At 45.2% G+C, this 21,507-nt stretch overlaps 1 protein-coding gene across 1 annotated transcript in view; it reads right to left on the bottom strand.

The window, feature by feature from the left end:
- Positions 1 to 6,247: 6,247 nt before the first annotated feature.
- LOC121065497 (cytochrome c oxidase assembly factor 1 homolog) overlaps positions 6,248 to 21,507 on the bottom strand; it is a 52,980-nt gene continuing 37,720 nt past the window's right edge. The window contains exons 2-6 of the mRNA XM_040548353.1: positions 17,455 to 17,572; positions 14,312 to 14,414; positions 11,280 to 11,431; positions 9,243 to 9,319; positions 6,248 to 6,572 (exon numbers count right to left, since the gene is read on the bottom strand). Of these exons, the coding sequence (XP_040404287.1) occupies positions 6,476 to 6,572; positions 9,243 to 9,319; positions 11,280 to 11,431; positions 14,312 to 14,414; positions 17,455 to 17,457 (432 nt within the window). The 5' untranslated portion in view covers positions 17,458 to 17,572 and the 3' untranslated portion in view covers positions 6,248 to 6,475. The remainder of the gene's footprint in view (positions 6,573 to 9,242; positions 9,320 to 11,279; positions 11,432 to 14,311; positions 14,415 to 17,454; positions 17,573 to 21,507) is intronic.

The raw sequence follows: 21,507 nt of genomic DNA, 5'->3' as shown, positions 1-21,507 counted from the left end.
GAAAAAAAGCTGCTTATGCTGTAAGAACTGGTGGGAAAGGGGGTGGTGGCGGGGAAGGAATCGGCTCCTCGGCCCTCGTTCCTTGTGGGCGATGCTGTGTGAGTCTCTGCTCTGCAGGCTTTCAGTCAGCTGGGCCAGGCACCTGCTGGCTGCCTTCGGAGCGCAGCCACTGCTTGCTCAGACAAGGAAGGTGGAAGGGCAGTACGGATGTGCTTGGACAGTGCTGGAGAACGGCCATTTCTGGGGGCTTGGTGCAGGAGACACGAACCACAGCCACATGTGGCGGGGTGGGGCTGCAAGGCGCAGGCCTCTGTCAGCATTGCAGCTAAAATAAACACCAAACATCTAGTTGAAAGCGAAGCTTTGTCTTTAGTCTCCTTGCTATGTTCGCCTCTAGGCAAGAGCTATAGATTGTCACTAAACTAAAAGCCTGTAACAAATAGTATTTTTTTTGTCCAAAGCAAAACTTGTGTTGGCATTTGTTTCATTTCTTGCATTTTTTTGGTTGAGGATCCGAATGTAGAAAACAGTGAATTCCAGCTGACAAGCTGCCACATGAACCTTGATGGCTGCTCAGTTTTGTTTGTATTTTGAACTAACTGCCCATTCCCTGCTGGTGGGGACAGGGGGGAAGAGGGGCCTTGCACCATTTGATTCCACGGCTCTCTCGTAAGATATCCCAGGAGCTGTTCTTGAAAGACAGTTCAAGTGTTTAAAGAAGTAGTGCCAGTTCGTTGTACTTCTGCCAAGGTGTTCACTGTTTCAGAAACTTTACAGTGAGACTGCCTTTTTTTTTTTATAAACTGGCTTTTGTTCTTCATGCATTGTGAAAACACTTTAAAACATAATATATTTTAAAAAAAAAAAAACAATTATCTTCAAGTCAGCATCTACTAATTTCAAATTGAATTAAGTTATGCCAACTCCTCGCAGCACGACAGCTGTGTGGTCACTGGGATCAATGTTAGAGCGCAGTGCGGCATTACAAGGTACTGCAGCTCCAACTCCTCTGTGCTTGGTGTCTCTGTGCCTTCACGCTTGGCTTTGCCTGAGAGCTAGAAATGCAGTGCTGGGACTGGGTTGGCGTTTGTTGTTTGGAGTCTCCTGTTCAAATGCCCTGGCTGTTCTCTAAGAACTTCTGTACATTTGTTTTTCTCAACGCCCACGTAGCACGATTACTGATATTTTAGTTTTCTGTATATTAAGTATTTGTTCAATTTATATTTGGTGCACAAAGGTCACCAATAATCTTTTCCAGTATAAAGGAATATGTTTGCATTGTAGACGTCTCCATGATGCATCATTTACAGATGTTGAATTAAACTGTCCTTGGGATTAATAAATATAGTCACATTATCCATGTAAATCCTCTTGTATTTTTTTTCTTCATGTATGCTAAACCTAGAAATATATTGCTGTTAAATTTAGGACTGTTATTTCAGATGTCTGACTGGTAGGAAATGACCTGGCTGAGGATGCAGGGTTAGAGAGATGGTAGTTAAATGGCAATGATGGTGTGAAATGTGGGATGGTTGTGTATCCAGAACACGGTGGAGCAGATGCAAGTCAGCATTAATCCAGTTTTAGGAAATCATGTTGAAAGGTGTCCTTGGAGCGGTGACCCTTTGGCATCCCCTCCATACTGCGCTGTGTCCAGAACTAGGCCACTTGTCTGACATGACTGCCTACGGAGAGAGCCAGAGCAGCGACTAGCTGCTGGGGGAGAAAAGTATTTCCTCCTCTTGCGCTACTTCATTTCATTAATTGATCCTGTTACAGGACAACTCTATAGCTCTGTAATAGTGAAATAATTTCTTTGCATAAAAATACAACCTGAAAGTTCTATAAAACAAGAAAAAAAATAAGTCCAGGTGTATGTGGTAAAATCTCTCTTAATTAAGAATAGGTGAGGATTTTTCAAAGTGAAACACAGCATCAGGCCCACAACAGTTCCTGTAAAATTAGGGAAGGAGGAGGATCTTGGCTACTAAAAGGGATTATCTTGTTCCCGTGAACACAGAGAACTTGATGCATTGATTCTTTGGCTGTTTACTGAGAGCTGTGCATCCCAGCTCCTAGGTTAATTTGTAATCCCAGCATGCAGACTGAATTGCACAGGTGCCTTTTGGCTAATTCGTGTGGGAAAATCTCCTGAGCTGCTGGGGTATTGCCTTGCTGATTGCCACCTTCCAGCAGCACCCAGTGAGGTCCAGCTGCCCTGTTGCTGGATGGAAGGCCTCGTTGTGGGCTTTAACAAGCAAGGAGAGGCACCGGCTGTCTTTCAGGAGTTATTTAATAAAGGTGCTTGCTTCTGAATCCTCTCGTAAAGCCAGTTAATGGAAGCAGGATTAGATCCCTTTAGAAACGACAAGATTCTAGCATTTCATTTATTTGGTAAAATAACATACAAAATTACCAAAGGTGTTTAGGCAGGTGCAATGTTTTCCAAAGTAACGCCAAGAATGTGACAGGTCTCTGCCACTACCAGTATTACAGGATTGCTTGGGCCATGCTGCAGGGAACTTTGTGGCAGGTTTAGCAGAAAACATGTAGGAAAATGATTCTTGCTTTGACAAGTGGTTAAGATGCAGGCAAATGGGAAAGAATTGGATGCATCCTTGTTTCTAAATGGGGCATGAATCAAAATGACTCACGTGCCCTGTGCAACACAAGGTACCTGCCCAAACTGGAGAGCGAGCTGACAGGCCCATGAGCTGGCCAAAACTGGATTACTACCTGGAGAAGTATGCCCAAAAAGGAACACGTCAGCCCACTTAGTCTAGGTAAAGCTACTGCTTTTAAACCGCCTGGTTTTATGCAGCCCATTTGCCCTAATCAGGCCTAATTCAAATTAGGTGCAAGTACTGTAGCTCTGCTAAACAATGCTTGTTTATTGTTTGTTAGCTGTAAATTAGGTCCTTGCCCTGAACAGCTTGCCTTCTTGATAGTTCCCTTCAGGGTGATGACCGCCTGGCAGAAGCTATTAAAATCAACCTAGAGAGTAAGAAACAAATGTAATCCAACAAAGGCCGTGACAATGATGGATGGTTTAGCAACACAAACAACTGGAAAACGAACTATGGACATTTTCAAGTCAATTTAAAAGAAATCGTTTAACATACTTAAAATGGTTAAGGTGACGAAAGGACTGCAGTACCTGCCATGAGGCTGGGGCACCTGGGGTTGTCAGTGTGGAGAAGCGATGGCTTCAGGGCAGGGGGAGCAGAAATCTTATCGATGCACACAAACACTTGTGGAGGAAGAGTAGAGCCAGGACGCGGTGCCCACTGACAGCACAAGAGTCCATGGGCGCAGACTGAAACGCAGGAAATTCTTTTTAAATATAAGCAAAAAAAAACCTTTTTATTGTGAGAATGGTTGAACTGGGGAACAGGTTTTCCAGAGTGGAGTCTCCCTCCTTGGAGCTCTTCAAAACCTGGCAGGTCGCAGGCAGTCTGTTCTATTTGTCCCTGCTGTGGGTGAGGCGAGGGGACCAGGTGATCCCCAGAGGCTCCTTCTCACCTTAACCCTCCTGGTAAGAAAAGAAGGGCTTTCTAAATAGAATATAACTTTCTTTTCGGGGTCTTTTAACAAAAGATGAATGTCTTCTCAATAAAAATGAAATGATTGTCCAGACCGGTGCCCAGTGACGTGCAATACAATGTAATTACAATGAATTAGAGTTCCAACGACTTGATGAAAAAGTTAAATGCAACCTAATCTGCTCCCGTGTTCCTCGGAGGAAAAGACTGCGAAGGGAAGAGGAGTGCCTAGGACCCCTCCTGAAGTTATTTAGGCTTTCAGCAGCTGCTAGTGGTTTTGAGACCTTTGCTCTCCTCCTTTTCCTGGCGTGCTGCAAAGTCTCTTGGCTGCCCCTGCTGCACCTGCATCCTCTCTGAGAGCAGCAGCCGTGGGCTGCGGCGCGCTTAATGGGAGCCACATGGCTGAAGCAGCTCCTCAGTACACCAGCCTGCTGCTTTTTGCTCCCTTTGAATATGTGCATCCTAAAATAGATGAAACACAGAGAGGAATTGGCTTCTGAGGCTCTTCAAGGTCAAGAGGTAAGAAATTCTGTGTTTGCTGATGATAGGCCATAAAACAAGTGCAGGGGTTTTAATGTGACTTTCCTCTTGTCCCACTCCCCTCATTTGTTGGCTTCCAGCCCCACCCATCCCTTTCTTCCTTCTCCAGGTTTAAAGACTGGAGTTGGAGGAAAAAATGGCAGAACGCAATGATACTGCGTGTCCTCATTGCTTTGATGAACCCACAGATTGGTTAGGATGGCCAGGATGGATTGGTTAGGAGTGTCTGCAGTTAAAAGGGTGCTGTGCTAGGTCTCTGGAGGGAACACGAAATACACAATCTGTTTGGAAACTCCACTTCCCCAAAGCAAGGTAATAAAATTTCCAGCTTTGCTAGTAAGATTTGTGTGGGAATATTTCCCTCAGGCCTGGGATAACCGGAGGTTGGAGCCAGGCCCGGCGGTGTAATCGTGGCACAGCAATTTGTGAAGCCAGAGCAGGGGCACTGCGTGTGCCTGGACATCTGTACGCTCACAGACACTGCAAGCACCAGGTGTAGTAAGCATGTAGCGGGGACAAGCAGAAGGTGAACAGCAGCATGCCCCAGGTACTGGCAGCACAGGGACAGACTGACTGGGCAGGGGCTGCTCTCAACAGCTGCAGCTGCTTTGGGGATTAGTAAAGAGTCAAAGCAGCAGCTAGGGAAGTGGTAACTGATGGACATAAAGTGCTTGTTTTGACTTTTGTCATCTGCTTGATTCCCCCACCAAACGTCTTCAGCAGTTGACCAAAAGCCAGAGTTGCCCAAGCTCCGAGGCGCCAGGAGATCTCTGGGTCGATTTCTTGCTGCGTGGGCTGCAGCAGCGCGAGGCGAACGTTTTCAGATTATGTGCTCTGTGTTTTGTTTTGTGAAAGCATATGGCAGTGATTTCATCTTAAAGCTGGGACACGCTGTCTCTCCTTGATTCATCCTAATCCTTTCCCCGGTGTGCTGGGCATTTGTACAGGTTGGATCAAGTCTCGCAGGTGGTGTTCATCCTGAGCAGTCACTTGTAACCCCCAAACTAAATCCTGTGTGGTTTTTTTTCCTTCTAAAACAGTTCATCACCGAGATGTTTTGCTGTGGTCCTTTAGTCCAGCCCGCCATTTGCTTTGGCATTTGCTCTTCATACTTCTGCAAAAGCCACATTGTCCAGTTTGCTGGGTCATTGCTGATCAGGACAATGCTTGCTGGTCTTTTAATGATTATTTCTTCTCTCTCTCCCTTCACTAATAATCATTACTCCTGAAAAGCTTCGCATTGCCTGTGCCTTTGGTGGCTCTCTAACAGTAAAATTTGAACATCGAGGAGAGGAGGAAAAAAAAAAAAGGAACTGAGTGGTGTTAGCTCTAGATTTTCACCGGCTGCAACTTGATTAAGCTGCTCTGTTACAGTAATGCAAAATACTCTTTCTTTCTGGATATTTTCAATGGCTTGCATGCTACTTCAAGGAATTAAAGCAGGCCAACTACTCGTGTCTCTTCACCTTCTCAGGCCGTGCCTTAGCCTTTGCAAGTCAAAGGAATTAGTAGTGTGTTTTTGCCTTTTGTTTTGTTTTGTTTTTGCATATTCCCTAACTTGCTTCTGGTGTTGGGCTCTTCTTTACTTCTGTTGGCTGAGCTGCTGTAGTGGGAAAATCAAGGCAAAATCAGAACCTCTTGTGGTAGTCTGACTGTACTGTGGCAGTATTCTACCTGTTCTGCACCTCCTGAGTGTTTTCCTCCCTAGATGGGAGAGCTAATGTGCTCTTCCCCAGCTTGTCTTTGACAGTGCTGATATGAAACAGTGGCTTATTCCGAGTAATCTTCAGCATCAGCAGGTCTTGTAGTGAGCCTCCTCCTGGAATGCCGAAGTAATGGTCAGTGGCCTTTTCTATCTCATGAGCTTTTTAATGACAACTGATGGTGCAAATCTGCCTGATACGGGACTTGTTTGTTAGCAGTGGAGGGGGATGCTGCCCAAGCTTCCCCTTGGCTGCTGCTCCCTTCTGCTTTAGGTAACACCTTGCTGAGAAACAGGGGAAACAGAAGCAATGAGGGAATCACTTCAAGAAGCTGACTAAGTCCTCTAGCCATGATAGAGCAACCCAGATTTAGGTCTGTAATTGTAAGAAAAGCCCAATTTCCTGGTGGTTTGTTTCTTTCAGATTCATAATACCAGCATACACAGGACACAACACACGGCCTTTGGAACAGCAACTCTTGTTGCAATATCTTTATTTGAGGCTTTTGCTGAACATACAATCATGACAATAATAACACAGGTCAGTGTTGGAGACAACTGTCTTTGGAGCATCCACTTCAGTGACATTGTCCTTTGCAACACCGGCGTGCATCCCTGTACACAGCATGATGCAATCAATTAGTGGCTCCTTCGGTTCAGTAGGAGGTGGAGAAACAGCTGCCTTGGACCATTAGCCTCCTTGCACACTGATGCTTTTCACCGGGGAATGGTAGAGTGAAATATTCTGCCCATCCCGGAGTTTCAAGGTGACATCCTGAAGGCACCAGCTGACACAAACCAAAAGAGCTTTTAACTACCTTCAATCACTTTTAATCTAGCAGTAATATTGGTGTAAAAACAGCTGGCATGGAGAAACAAATCATTCCATGCGTTCATTGCTCTTAAGAAAAATATTCTCTTAATTATTTTAAAGCTTTATTTGCAAGTGCCAGTTTCTGAAAGCTTTTTTCCCTAATGGAGTAGCACAGCCCAGATTTAAAGCTCTGGGATACGTGCTCCTATTTGTTGCAACTTGAATAAAATCCTGACAGCTATTTTTAGCTAGGTCATTCCTCTCTTCCTGCTGACCCCGCGCCTTTCTTCCTCTTCATCCTGTCGGTGCATTCCTTGCTTCGCTCCTCTCCAGCCTTGGAGCCAGGCTGTGTTGCTAAGGAATTATCCTAGCTTGGGAGAGTTTGAACACTGTGCGATCGCTCAATGTGATTGCTGAAAAACTGACGATAGTGGTTACTCAAAGGAGAAGAAAAACTGTGTTTGTTGGATGCAGAGGGGGAGCCTTTTGCTTCCTCAAAGCTCTGCTCCAAAACCACTTCTGTGAGCCTGCTCGTGCTGGTTTTCCAGCTGGGAAGGACTATTATTTCAGCACACTACGATAGGATTTTTAAAGCTCATGGCAGGCACCCAGCTCTGCTCTTACTGGAGTCAGTGCTGAGTACATACAATTAGGTAATTAGACTCCTGCACCTCTGTGCGATGAATCTACAGCAAGGCTCTTCGCTTGCCAGCCCTCTGGCTCGATCTGACCCACAAAGAATAACTACCTCGCTTGCTGACGGTCAGCAAGCACAGGGCTTGCAGAAGCTGCTCCCCTCGGCATAGCCTGGGGTCTCGGATCTTCTCTGCTCACTTCAGGGCAGAAGCCTGCAAGTGGCACTTCTCAGGACTGGTGCCTCGCTTGCGGTCTGTCCACCAGCCCCTGGGCCTCTGTCGCCTCTGGGCAGGGAGCTCTGCACCCTCCATGTCCCTGCACTGCCTGCCTCTGAGCGAATGCTCCCTCTTCCAGGTTCAAACCAGCTCATTTTTCTTTTTTTTCAGTTGACTTTTTAAAAAATTAAATTAAATTAAAAAAACTGACGGACAGACTGTCCACTCATAGTCTGAAGCATTTAAGTGGCTTTGGAGCTCGCCTCCCAGTGTCATTTCACGCTATTTGACATTGCCTCTTGGGTCTCCGCTGCAAATGCCTGTGCGCCTGCTGCACAGGACCACAGGAGCATGGCCCACTTAGACATTTGCTATTCCTCCCAGGGATTTCAGGAACTCTTCTTTGTGGAGCAGACAAGAACAAACGATTTTGCTTTTAATTCCCAGCCAGGTGCAAGGACACAAAGTACTGTCAAGCCCCAAGCAGATCTGTGTGTAGGCCCCATACATAAGCTGTGACAGTTGAATTTGACAGATTTGTCTGCCACAAATCACTTTGCAGAAAATGCATTCTTTTCTTTTTTTCAACTTGCAGGTGGAAATGTGCAAAGAGCTCGCTTTAATATAAAACCCTGATAGATACGTATGCATTTCGCCTACTACTGTATTTTAACATCTTTCAATCTTCAATTATCCTCACATTAGCTCTGTGAAATAGGGAGGAACTGTTATTTCCCTCCATCTGTGAGGAGGGGATAGTGAGGAGTGAGCGTGTCAGGGTGCAGATCCCCAGAAAAGCACAGGTGGGCACAAAAGATGCCTGAGGACCTCTGGGGGTATCTTTGGTAACTAGGAAGGAGGTCTGGCCCCGAATCTCTGAAGTCCCGGTATAGTGCCTTCCTCCCGTGCTTTTAAACCTTGCTTCCCATAGTTATTCTGAACAGAAATCCAGTAAGTTGTGCTTATCTAATTATGAAAAGACAACAATACCATATGGCTTGTGGGAACTGAGCAAAAATGTTGCAGCTCTGGGTTTCTAAATACAGCTATCAGAAGTGTCTAACAAACTTGAAGAATAAATACATGTGAGGAGATTTTCATCTAATAAAATTTCCTCTTTTGCAGTGGAAGATGGACTTTGAATTCCTGTAGTAATACTCAGTTCTAGAAATCTGTTTCACCTTGAAAAGGGAGATTTTCAGGCTTCAGTACTACAAAAATGTAATACTGCTATGTGATGTGGAGTCAGAGCATGCTTCTACTGCAACATATCTGTTCTAGCACTTCTTTTTAACTATAAGGACCATATTTATTATATAATTTGGAAAAAACTGCATGATTTTTAGCTTACCTTGATATGCTCTGATATAACATGCAAGATAATTCCCACTAGTGCAATACCTAATAATAAAGCTGGGCCCGCCACTCAACTGCCTCAACATCTCCTTGGGGAGGAGGGGTGAGAGGGAACAAGATGCTACCTTGGCTCACAGTAGCTATCTGTATACTGAGTTATAGTTTGTAGAACACATTTCACCCAAATGAATGGCTCATGTTGTTCTTACAGTTGTATTCATAGGGATGTATTCAATCTGTTTCTCAACTAATTTACATTTTTGTCATAATGATGGTAACAACCTTTCACAAGATCTTCAGACATGAATTTCCTCTTCCTTTGCATGCATGATCTCAGCAACACAATGACTAAACCAATTATCCTGCTCCACTGTTTTCTCCTACCACTTCTGTCCCCCCATCTCTATGTTTCTCCCAGTACTTCCCCCAGTACGCACCATTGACGGGAGTGGTCCATTTCTGAGTCAATGTAGAGGTACCCCGCTGATTTTGTTCCAGATACGGGTAACTTTATCTGCAGATGTAAAAGTATGTTAGAGATTCAATGAAGCGTGTTACCGAAATGGAAATTTACTCCTTTTACAGTCAGAGCAGCAACCTACCTCCCTTTTAACTTAAACTCTCATTTTGTTTTTTAAACGTATTTCAAAAGTTTCACTAAGCTTCTCTAACGGCTAACGTGTACATGGCTATACAAGTATGCCTGTTCTGCCACACATTAATCTCTGCTGAAAGAATGTACTGTGTTACAGCTGCAGCCCCCAGGGAAAACCACTCACTCTCTGAAATATTTATGAGCAAACACCTTTCCTCACCAGAATGCATGGTGATCCAGAGGTGACCTGCATTATGCTCGAGCTTCCCATAACCATAACAAGCCCGTAGATTGACTATCTACAGATCAGTCAGCCCATTAAGATGCATCAAGGTAATAAGACATTCAATTATTTTGTCGGTGCCACAAATTCTACCGTTCAGGGTAGTTAATAAACAAAGCTGTGCTCAGTGCTGCAGGTCTTAGCTAACTGCACTCAGTCTAATATTTGAATAAAAGAAATGTTTCAGGTGTAGTGCTTGCTGGTTGTACTGGAGCCACAAATGGAAAATGCCAGGAGTTCTCAAACGGGACCAGTAGGTAGGAGGTAGGAATGTTGTAGAGTCGGTAAATTTCTCTATGATGATTAACTAGTTTATTTCATGAAAACATGAATGCTCACTGTGACTGAGAGCATGAAAAAGTGGAAAAGAAAGTTGGTGGTTTACGTCTGGGGTGAGGTCTGGCAGAAGGCAGGGTTTTGATTTCACTCTGAAATCAAAAGTCACTGAAGTCACTCAAGCGACTATCATTCTTAAAAGGTGACATAGGAAAATATTAGTGGGAAAAAATCTCTTTTTCTTCAATCAGCACAAGAGGTTGTGCATTTTTCCCATATTTTTGGCCTAAGGTAAGTTGCCTGGTAAAATCTCTAAAACCTGGGAAACATTTTGGCCTAGGGTATTACGTAGGTGAAATCTGGCTGGAGTAAGATGGGAACTGCAATTTTATGTGAGTTGGTTAAAGGTTGGTTTTCTTGCCCTGACAGCCCCCGCTCCTTCACCTGCAATATCTGGCACATTCTTTACTGTCCTTGTTTAGTCCCTAGGTCTCAAAAATAGAATAATCATAAGGAACAAAATGATTCAAAAGTGACACAATCCCTCAGCGAGTTGCCTGAAGAAATCTCTAAGGATGTCCTGGGTCACTAGCAAAAACAAGGAAGAACAGACAGTCCTGTTCTTAAGGACTTTAAGTCTCTGGGTAAAAACACAGATGTAAAGTCCTTTTCAGACAGCCAGACCCAGAGAGGAAGTTGACTTGTATTTGTGAGGTTTGCCTCAGCCCAACCCTGGGGTGATGCAAGTCAGCCTTGTGCAATAGTCAGCACCCAGTGCAGCATTCTCTGGCGACTATGTAATGTGAGTGCTCAGCCCCATGCCAGGCAGTCCTCCTCCATGGCAAAGACTTACTGGTGCTTTAAAAAACACGCCATTTGTGCTGTAGCTCCACAGCGCACCTCGTGAGTGGCTGTAAAACCCTCTCCTGAACAAAGCTTTAAAACTAACATGGAACATACCTGGGGGGAAGGGAGGTAACAGCTATTTTAAAGCTGGAGCTTGATATGCTTCTGAAAATTGTTTTGTGGCTTACGGTAGGAGGGGGATTCACTAACTTGGAAGGTCCTCTATTGTTCTGTGATGCGCCCATACAGCACAAAATGCAGATGCCATTCTTGCTGTTTCTACTTCTTGTTAGAGCAACAGATTTATGCCTGGAAGTCTGTTCCTTCTCCAAATCAACTGGCATCCCATCCTACTGCCTTGCCGTGGGGCTTCTGTTCCCAGGTCACTTGTGACCTGCTGAAAACCCTAGCGTTGATCTCTCTTCACCTGTGCTGACACCCCAGGAAGCTGTAACACAATCTCCCCAGCATTACCTGTGCTCGTTCTGTATCCACACGGTTACTCCCATCTGTCAGTCGGATGTTGTGAACCTTTAGAGGGGGAGCACCCAGGGCTTCCAGGGCAGCAGGATTGTTGTTGAGTTGCTCCAAACCCTGCTGATAATACTGGGTCCTGGCAAAACCTTCTAGATAAGAGAAACAGGATAATGAGGAGACTGTCTACTTAAAATCTAAAGAGATATATATATATATATTTTAAATATACTTCCTCTAGACCCCTACACTCTCCCTGAAAAACAGTTCAAAACTACTTATTAGGAGAAATCTGACTAAAGGAGGAAATGAGCCCTTGTGTCAGAGAAGCAGTGTTGAACTGCAACATTACTCAGTACATTTAAGTGAAAAGGGCACTGCATATAGCCTGTTCCATACTGATGTACACTTCAGCTTATGACTGAGTACCCCTGTCTGTCGTATGTTTGGATATTTTGTAAAAGAGGGAAAAAAAGAAGGAAAAGAGGCATAAGGATGAATATTTGCAAATGTTCTGAATGTGACTCAATCTTCTTAAAGGAGGTACAGAAGATAAGAATAGAGAATATTTATTCCACAGACACTGATGTGGGACAGCAACAGCTGCTGCTGCTGTGAAGCCCTTGCTGTGGTTTTGATATAGCTTTTCAAGTGGCAGCCACGAGGCTGCAACTCTCCTGAAGGATATATTAAAACGGAGGCACAAGGAAGTGCCATTAAATTTAATGGTCAACCAGCAACAATAGCACAGCAGACTGTATGCCGCAGTGCTGGCGTATGGAGGACAATTGTGGTAAATTGCTATTTATCAGTGCCTGGCTGCTCTGTACAGCTAGGAAATGCTGTCCATTGGTGACCACTGCACAATGCAGAACTGTGAGGCTGGAAACGTGCCAACCTTCCTATGGAGGTGGAGATTTGGCTAAAAACATCTTACGGCTTGCCAGATGAGATTTGTAGACATGCTTCATGCCAGCCTAACTTCATTCTGCTGACATCGAGAAGGGCAGTGTCAAGCTAAGGGTGTGCACGTATTAAAATCCTACTTTGGTAACTTTGTTCTTGTCTTCCAAAGAGTTTAAAATAAGGTGTATGGTTGTTTCCTGGTCTTTTGCCTGTTGGTATTACTCTCGGAGCATGAGGCTGAGGGATACTGCCCACTCTCCCTAACTAGAGGCATCCCCTGCAAGCAGACAGTATCTAGTTGGCACAGAAAGAGCTCTGCTGGCCTGCAGCCTGCATTGGCCAGGCCCTCTTGTCCTCTTGGGCCATCCTCAGGAGCAAACGGGGCCCCAGCATGCTGACCCTTTCGTGTCTACTGACAGTGGCAAGCAGCCACCCAGCCCGTGTTAAAAGTACGTTGTACTTAGCCTCCAGGTTGGAGGGGAAAATGGTTTGAGTTTCCCAATGCCCCTAGCTCAGGCATTCCAGCAGCATCTCACCTTGAGTAGCAAATGCAAAAGGCCCAACCGATCTGTTTGTCAGCCTGTTTGCAGCAGGAAAGCTGAAAGCATGCTGGGGTTGGCCAGGGAGACTGCTCCCGTAAGGGAGGGAGTGGAGGCGAAGACAGAGAGTGGAAATATGATTACCTGAATGTTTGTACAAGCTTTCAAAGAGAACACGTGCATGCAAACTATTTCAGCCTGAAGGAAGGGGAGGGAAGCACCCCTCTTCCCCCTGCTCCCACCACTATGGAAACTGCTTGCTCCCTCAGAGCCAGTTCAGTACACTGGGCAGAAGGAACTGGGATGGCCCCAAGTGTGGACAAAGGGAGGAAGGTTCCCAGTTTGGCTTCCCTGTCTTTTGGAGGCTAAAGAATGACATACCCACCAGTAGAAAGTGTCCTTTCAACAGCCCAGTTGGCCTGTCACTGAGTAATCACAGACGTGCTCAGGGGCCATCACTACTGCAGCAAACCAAGAAGTAGCCACCGTGTTGAGCCATTTGATTACATGGCTCAGTGATGCAGGCAACGAGCTGTTTTACTTTCAGCAGCACAGGGGAGAGGTTTTTTCAGAGATTTCCAGATAGCAATGCTGAAGCTGAAAATTAAAAAATGCTAATGTCCTTGTTAAAGCCAGATTCAATATTTTAAAGCATAAGAGGATCATATATCTGTCATATACTCCTGAGCTCGAGGGCACAAGCTGACTAAAATTAAAGCCTGCTTTCCAGCCTTGTCTGATTTGTTATTAATACGTGTAAAATGAAGGGGAGGTTTCACAACTTGTCTCAGGGCTTGAGGAACAGGCTCGGCTACACATTTTTGGCAGCATCCTCTGATATAAGGGTAGGTAAAAGCAATATCATGTGGTAGTACCAGCAAGGGAGAGGGATAGGGTCAAGAAGCCTGTAGGACCTCCAGATAGGCAAATCCTGTTTCTTTTCTGATGCTAAATATCTAGAAATAATTTTTAAAAGAATTCTATCACTCGAACTAACAATTTGAATTCTCAGCCAAAGATGTGTGGCTGTTAGGTCTGTCTGTGAACAGCAATGTTAGCTGCCTAGCTTTTCTCTCCTTTCTCTTCTTAATGCTGATCACGCTTAAGGTCATAGTCTTCAAGAGAAATTAATAAAATCTTCAGCACCTCACAGGTTGTTGTATTTATGGGCCAGCACCACAAGATTTACTGATAAAAACTGCTAGACTTGAATACATTCTCACAGCCCTCGTTTAAGTGGTTCTCTCTTTCCTGCCCAGTTGTAAAATCTCAATAAGGAATGAAACGTGCATTACTGCCTCAGCTTTTGTTTCACCTTAGCCCCCAAGAAACCTCCCAGAATTTCTAGTGACCACAGCAGTCTGCCCTCTGTGTAACACCCACCTTTGGAAATGGGTGCAGCAGCGCTTTAGAGAGAGAATCAGCCCTGGGATTAAATAAAGCAGAGGCAGAACCCAGAAGTTTCAGCCACACTCTCCTTAACTTCATGTGCTTTTCAGACCTTACACACTGCTATTTTTCCCACTACACAAAAGCAAATGAAAGGGGCAGAGGAGAAATAAGGTTGCTAACAGCACCAAGACTTACTTTGCATAAGATTATACATCACCACACATCCCCCACCGCTGAACACTCCCATAAAAATAGCCATTTGCCGCAGTTTTCTTAGAGAAGCTGGCATCTTTCCCCCCTGAAAAGAAAAAGAACAGACATTTGTTGTAAAAGAAGCAAACTAAAGGGTTATTTCCCTCCTCCTCTCTTCCAAAAGCCCCTTCCGACCGCCCAGCCAAGCGGGCCTGAATGAAAGCGCTGCACACAGCGACCGGGCTCGCTCTCACAGGGGCCCCACAGCACACCCAGAAGGAATCACGGTGAGAACAGAGCAAAGCGGGGACCGAGCAGGGCTGAATGTGTTTATTCGCTCCTTTTAGCGATGCCACCACTTCACTAATTGCCGAGAAGAAAATGACCTCCCCAGTGTGGCGGGGAGCCAGAGACCCGGCGCATTGTTCTCACGCTTCCCATGCACGCTCGCTAGCACAGTGCAAGTATTCAGACTTGAGGGGCCAGATTTCTCTCTCGAGTAAACTCTTCTAAAGTAAACACGCTTGTGGCAGGGGCAAATTTGGCCTCAAGTCTTAAGCTGCCAGGCCAAGCTAGCCCTATGCCAGTGAAGATAATGTAGCTAGGGTGCGTGTATTCTGCTTTTTCTTTTCTGTTCTTTTTTTTTTCCTAAGCCATGGGGTAAACAGGAAGGTTCTTGCAAGCCTATTTTTCTTCCTTCCTGCTCCCCCCCCTGCTTGCCACCAGTCGGCCCTTTTCATGAGTCCCAATCACAGCATCTGAATGAAGGGCACAGCAGAGCAAGGAATACCTCCAAGAAAGTCAATCTACCAGTCTTCTGTGGTTTGGGTAAAGTGAGACCATAAAGCCTAATGAGCCTGATCTAATGCTCCTGCCCACAGCAGGGTGGTAAGAGCTGAGTGAAGTTGTCACAGGAGAGCAGCACATTGCTTCAGGCCTGGCTGGGGCAGGATAGGGCTTGACCAAGTGTCTGAGCATCAGCTCATGCTCGTGCTTCCCTCCCAGCTGGGAGGAATAGCCTTAACAGCGATTTAAACAATCGAAAGATTAACTAAAGCCTGCCCTTTCTGATGCAGGAACATAGACATCTGAGTATGTGGGGAAGCCGTGGGGATTTCTAAGCCCAAAGGCTTCACACCTAAGTCCTGCTGCCACGGCATGGGACGTTAAGTGTTATGCTTAGTGAGAGCTGCTCAGCAAACTGAAGCACAAAACCAGTTACGGAAATATGACCTAGGCAAGGCCATTTGAGTCCTGTTGTGAAAATCACCTCTAGCATCCCTCAGGTATGCATTAGTCAGGTATGGCTCAGCTGACAACCACAGTTTAGAGAGGGTGGAGAGGAGAATATCAGGTGCTGGGTCGGTGTGATACTGGCAACCTCCCTCAGCTTGCCTCTGCTGAGATGCCCATACACCATCTTTTGCATGCTCTAGCTGGAGGGAAAACAAGATTATAACCCAGTAATAAGCTTCATCCACTGACTGATGGGCACTAGCATTCAATTGTAAGGCATGTTATTTCTTATTGGAAGGCTTTTATTTTTAACTAGTTCACTGGGTTTTAGGAGGTCTTAATGTTCATGTTTACAGCCTATTTTACTGAAAATCTGTTGATAGCTAGCACTGATAGCAACCCAGATAATACATGAATGTTATGGCTGTTTTACGCCTGAAATCCCCAAGTCGTACCACTTGCACAACCGCATCATCTGTGTCCCTCCTGATCTGCTTCTCTGCTGGGTTTTCTTCTTCACTTCCCCTGAGGAACTTGAGCAGTGTGAGAAGTTGCAGCAGAGGAAGTAATAGTGTGTTTTTACAGAGAAATGGCGACAGTCAACTCACAAGGACATCAAGAGCTTTTTGCCTGCTGGCTTGTGTTTTCAACTTTCCTTCGATCGCAATTTACAGCATTTTTTTTTCCCCCTCAAACTGCACAGTCTGATTAATATCTGAGTTTCCTGTAAGATGTGTCCTGCAAGGACCAGGACATACCCAGCTTGGTGGTGTGCTGACCACTGTTGTTCTCAGCAGCCTGTTATGCTGATTGTTCTGCTGGACGCAGAATAAAGCGAGGAACATGCCCGATGCCAACACCACATAACAGGAAAAAAGGTCGTAAATCTGGAGAGCTGATCAGATATAACAGGCTGTGACCCGAGGCATTTGTTTTGCCCCTTTCAAAGTTGCGGCCTGAAACTGCCAGGCAAAATTTGCTTTCTGTGATGAAATTCAAGGTAATTGAACACAAATGTCTGGGCCCAGGGGGTACTGCCAACTGTTTGCTGAGTAGAAGTGGAAGGACATGGAGCTCTTGCACCAGCGAGGAGGTTTTGACCGAGGCTGAAGGGACCTGCCTAACAAAGGGCTGAAATCAGAGAATTTGCAATTTGCTGTCAGCAGGTTTGTGGTTTGTTCAGTCTCACGGTCTGGCTGCACCCAAACAAGCAAGATGGAAAGGAAGAGGAACTTCTTGCCACTCAACCACGTGCTCATGCCGATTCTCACCGCCACCTCTACTTGCGCTGCGTCCCGGTCCACCAGGCCCCGGCCCGCACAGGCGCAAACCACGGTGTTGCAAGAGGGTCAACGGCTGCGGGCGCCCCAAGGATGGCATGTCAAGATGGTGCCATCCAGGAATGTGGTCTGGCAGCTGAGAAATGTCGAGGCTGGTAGGCGCTGCTGCCCTGCGCGCCTCCCCTGCCCACAGCCATCGCCCGTCGCAAGCCCCGGTGAGGCAGGGCTGCGGAGGGCTGGGGCTGGGGCGCCTGAGTCACCCAGCGCCTGGAAGGCATTAGTCACCTACCCGCACCAGCTCTGCAGAGGTCCTTGCTGCCCTAGCAGGGAGAATACCTCCATTGCTTGCTTTCTGTCACACCGGGAAGCCAACCAGCCAGGCTTACCCATCTCCAGGCTAGCCTTCTGCGCTCTCCTCCCACTCGTTTCTCAGCTCTTCTCCTGACCTAGTCCTAGGGCAGCACGTTGTAGGAGAAGGGTCAGAGAGCTATGCATTTTAACAAGTCTCCGAAGACCTTGTAAACCTTCTCTTTAATCCCATGATTGTCTGCTAGCTTCCAAAAGCAAGGACATAGGTGCCCTTGGAGCCTGGTGGGTCCCTCACAGGGGGCTGCCATTCCACTTCATTACCATCACGGTCCCTCGTGGGACGGATGTCCGAGTGTTGTGTTCAAATCCTTGAACATCCTCAGCATGCAGCTGCTGATGACTTTTGGGTGACGACACAGGAGATACTAATGGTGTCAGCCTGTGGAAGACCAAAACATAGTATGGAATTGTTGCCTGTGAGGATTCATCATTAGGATCTCTGCCCTCTGGCCGACTGCTTGTTGCTCCCATCGGCTGCATGGCTGAAATGCCACAGAGGTGGCACGTTAGAGAAGGGAAGCTGAGACGTGCTGAGAGACTTGCCTCGTGTCCCGAGACTTTCTGAAAATTACTTACAGCTTGCAAAGCATAGAGGGTATTAAAGAGAAAGGAAAAAAAAAAAGAAACCCTAGACTTCATTTGCCACAAAGGGAGTAAGTGTAAGACAATGCATTTAGGGGACTCTTATAAATACAATATGCAATTGCATCCTAATGAGGGAAGCTCAAATTGCTATCTGTGACAGAGATCTCTCCTCAGAACCTGTTATACCACTAAAAAGTATGCAAGTCAACTTGTGGAAAAGCATATTTCTTCACAACTGGTAATTAAAAAAGCACAATTTCCAAACTACACTGTTCTGCGAAAAGATCTTTTCCCTCATGCTCTTCAAGATTAAGTGGAGATTAGCACATATAAAAACACCAAGCCTACAGTTATCAAAAGAAGAGATATTAAATCATTTTAAGTGACATTCTCTAAAAATAGGTATTAAGGAGCAGAACTTCCTAATAAGGGCAATGTTCATTTCATGCCTTAAAACTAGTAAGATCTGGTGGAAAAGGTAATATTCAGATATGACTTTGAAGTTAAGCAGGATGCAGAGAGTTAACAATGAGATTTAACAAACCCAGAGAGGTGGAAGACTCCCAGGGTTACATGTGAAATGGTGGGTTACTGCAACAATAAAGTCTGTTTTTAATTAGACTTTGTCTTCTCCATAGAGGATCTTCTAAAAATAGGCTGGACTTAAGAGATTCTCCCTAATTTCAGTAAATTCAGATCTTCTGTTCTGGTCTCTGCAATTGATGTAGGTCATTATTTTTCCACTGGTGCTAGAGGTTGGTCTCAGGCACCTCCACCAAAGGCAGGGGAGCAGTGGAGCTAAGAGCATTTTCACAAAGCTACAACCATTCATTTGACTTGCCTCTGACTGGAGTGGGGCAGCTGGGGCTGCAGGTTCTTTGGGAAAGGCACCTCCTCCTCCTCCTGGCACCACCAGCACCTCTGGCTTCCAGGTGCTATCACAGTCCAAACAGTAAACAATAATACTGCTGTGAATTCAGAGAGAAGCTACTTGACCTATGCAAGCTTACTGTGATCACTGCTGGTTACCACAATTTGGGCCACTGACTACCTACCTGGCCAAGACAATACACTGACAGGCCACTAATACATGCAACTGGAGCCTTTAAACCACTAAACCACTGCAGTCCTGAGGTGTCAGCTTGACATGCTAAATATGTGTGACAAAAGACTATCATTAAATTACATAAAACTTATCAAGTGGCCTAAGCTTGGACCTGAGCATCTAAATTCAAGGCTGGAACTATTGCCCTTGGAGCCTCCAAAAACCCCTCTGCAACTGAGGCTGGTGGGAATTGAGTTGGCCCCAGCTTCAGCTTTTGTGAAAACCACCTAGGTAGTCACGGCAGTCACAGGAGGTGAGGGTAATGTCAGGGAAACCACACACAAGCACATGCTTGCATCTCACATTCTTGCTATTTGGCTAGCTCAGATGGATAAATACAACCCACCCATTGATCTCCACAGATCCATAAGGCATCTCGGTCTGAGCCAATTTCTACACTAAGAACATGCCAGGACAAAATTTTAGAGACAGCTTGTTGACATTTACTGTCTAGAAAATACCTGCATCATTGGTACTGTCACCAAAGAGAGGTAAGTACAGCAGAAGCTATTTTGACAGGATAGCCATTTCAGTGTGTTATTTTCCCCTTTTTCAAGGAAATAGTCTCAACATACTAGTTACCACATTTCCGAGAAGTAACAACACAAGTTGTGCCCCCTTCCAGCATGTTCAGAAATACTGAAGACTTTGCATATACTATCTGCCTTCATCAAAAGCTCAGCAACCTGTAGAAAAGAAATTTGCTTAATTCAAACTGAAAGTAGTTGTAATGCTTTTTTTCTCATTTGTTCTTCTCCAGCTGCGCAAAAAAGACATATTTTGATACTTAGGGAGGTAAAACATCCTTATCAGCCAGATTTGAAATGGTGCCCTCAGGGGTCTCCAGGTGGACTGTTTCCTAGAAAGATGCAACTTATCCTGGTTAAAATGCTTTGAAAGGACAACAGTATGTATGAAGAATATTACTGGCAAGCCAGAGAGATGTGCTAAGTTCATTCTTCTGCATTCGCTGCTACCTAATTAACAAGGAAAGTGAAAGTGGTCAATAGAGTGATTAAGGAAGGACTCCAAGCAGCCACCTTTTCTTTCAGTTGTATCACATCTCCTGGGGCCACACACTACAATGCAGGTGGCTTGTTCAGTTATTACAAAGCCTAACATGGTGCCTATAGATATTTTAGCTTCATTTCCTTTTTCGCCTCTCTCGTGCACTCTCACGTGCACATTTTAATATATTTATATATCTTCTGTACTCCACTGGCACAATCTACTTCCCCATGTGCTACAGTCTCATTCAGATGGTTCCCCTGCACTACATTTCTTTTCCTCCTATCTGCCTAGCTTCACTCCTCTACTTGTTCTCTTCCCCTGCAGACTATTGCACCACCCAGTGCTGTGCAGGCAGAAACAGCAGTACTGTTGTCCCTGTTGATCCGAGGAGCCTTCTCCTGCCATCGTTCAGCTTATCCCTCTGTGAAATTGTTTCCATCTTCCTAACTATGATAATGAAGTCAGGTGACTGAATCCTTTTTGCTTTTCTCCCAAGCTACAATGATGCTGCAGCCCAGTTTCTTAAGTATCCCTTCTATGAAATGGTTTCTGTCCTCCTAACCACAGATAATGGAGGCAGATGCCAAAACCATTTCTGCTTTTCTCCCAAGTTGCAATGATGCTACATCATAGTTTCTTAAGAATTTTCGAAGGCTAGGCTTATGTGCCAGCCAGTTCAGCTACCCTTACCAGAGCATCCTCGAAGACAAATAAAGCTGCTTATGTTTTCTACTGAAAGACAAGGGATATCACAGAAAAGGGGCATGACTAGGGCATGTTATTGGAGAAGCAAGATAATTATACCTACAGTGTGACCCATTTTTGCTGTTATTAGAGCACAGCATTATAGGTTAATGCCTAATAATCTGTCATTAACATCCCTAATTGTACGTTTCTGTAATTGGATACTCTAGGTGGGAGGAAGGTGTGAATGTTCACCTTTGTATTTTAAAGGTGAATTGCAAAGGTTTTAAGAGTAAGAACTCCTAAGTAGGGTAAATGAAAAACCTGCATCCAAAGGAGAGGGAAAAAAAGATGGTGTTTATGCTTTTAACAGTGAGTGTTTTACCTGAGAAAACTATAGGACAGCTTCTTTGCTTCCCTGCCACTGGGAGTGAGGTCACCGGAGCTGCAATCCAAGGTTCAAAAGGATTGCTCCACTCTGTACCAGCACCTCCCCATGGCCTGCATCACAGCCCAGCTTCCAAAGGGCCACATTAAAACAAAAAAAAACTCATAAAGAAACAGCAAATATATCCTTTCAACTGTCTCAGGAATAATACTCTGTGCTTAAGAGGGGCTTAGCAGAAGTGGACTGTCAAGCCAGAGAGCTTTTCATATTGTGATGTATATTTTCTGTACATAGTTTCCTCGAATAGGTTCACTGAACCTGCAAGGTAAGTGATCAGTGGAGAGTACCAAACCATTTTTCATGGAAAGATCAAAGAGCTTGCAATGCCTTGTATGCGGTGGCAACTACTTAGTTCTCACGCCAGTCTACGGCCGTTTTTATGTCCAGTACATTAATTATGCCAAAGACACTAGCAAGTTCCCAAAGCCAAAAGACCAACCTACCTAGCTGTAACTCATCTTGCTTTCTCACAAATTCTGAG

Source organism: Cygnus olor, chromosome 2 (genome assembly GCF_009769625.2).
Source record: "Cygnus olor isolate bCygOlo1 chromosome 2, bCygOlo1.pri.v2, whole genome shotgun sequence".
NCBI classification, from domain to species: domain Eukaryota; kingdom Metazoa; phylum Chordata; class Aves; order Anseriformes; family Anatidae; genus Cygnus; species Cygnus olor.
This window is presented reverse-complemented; position numbering and strand designations above follow the sequence as displayed.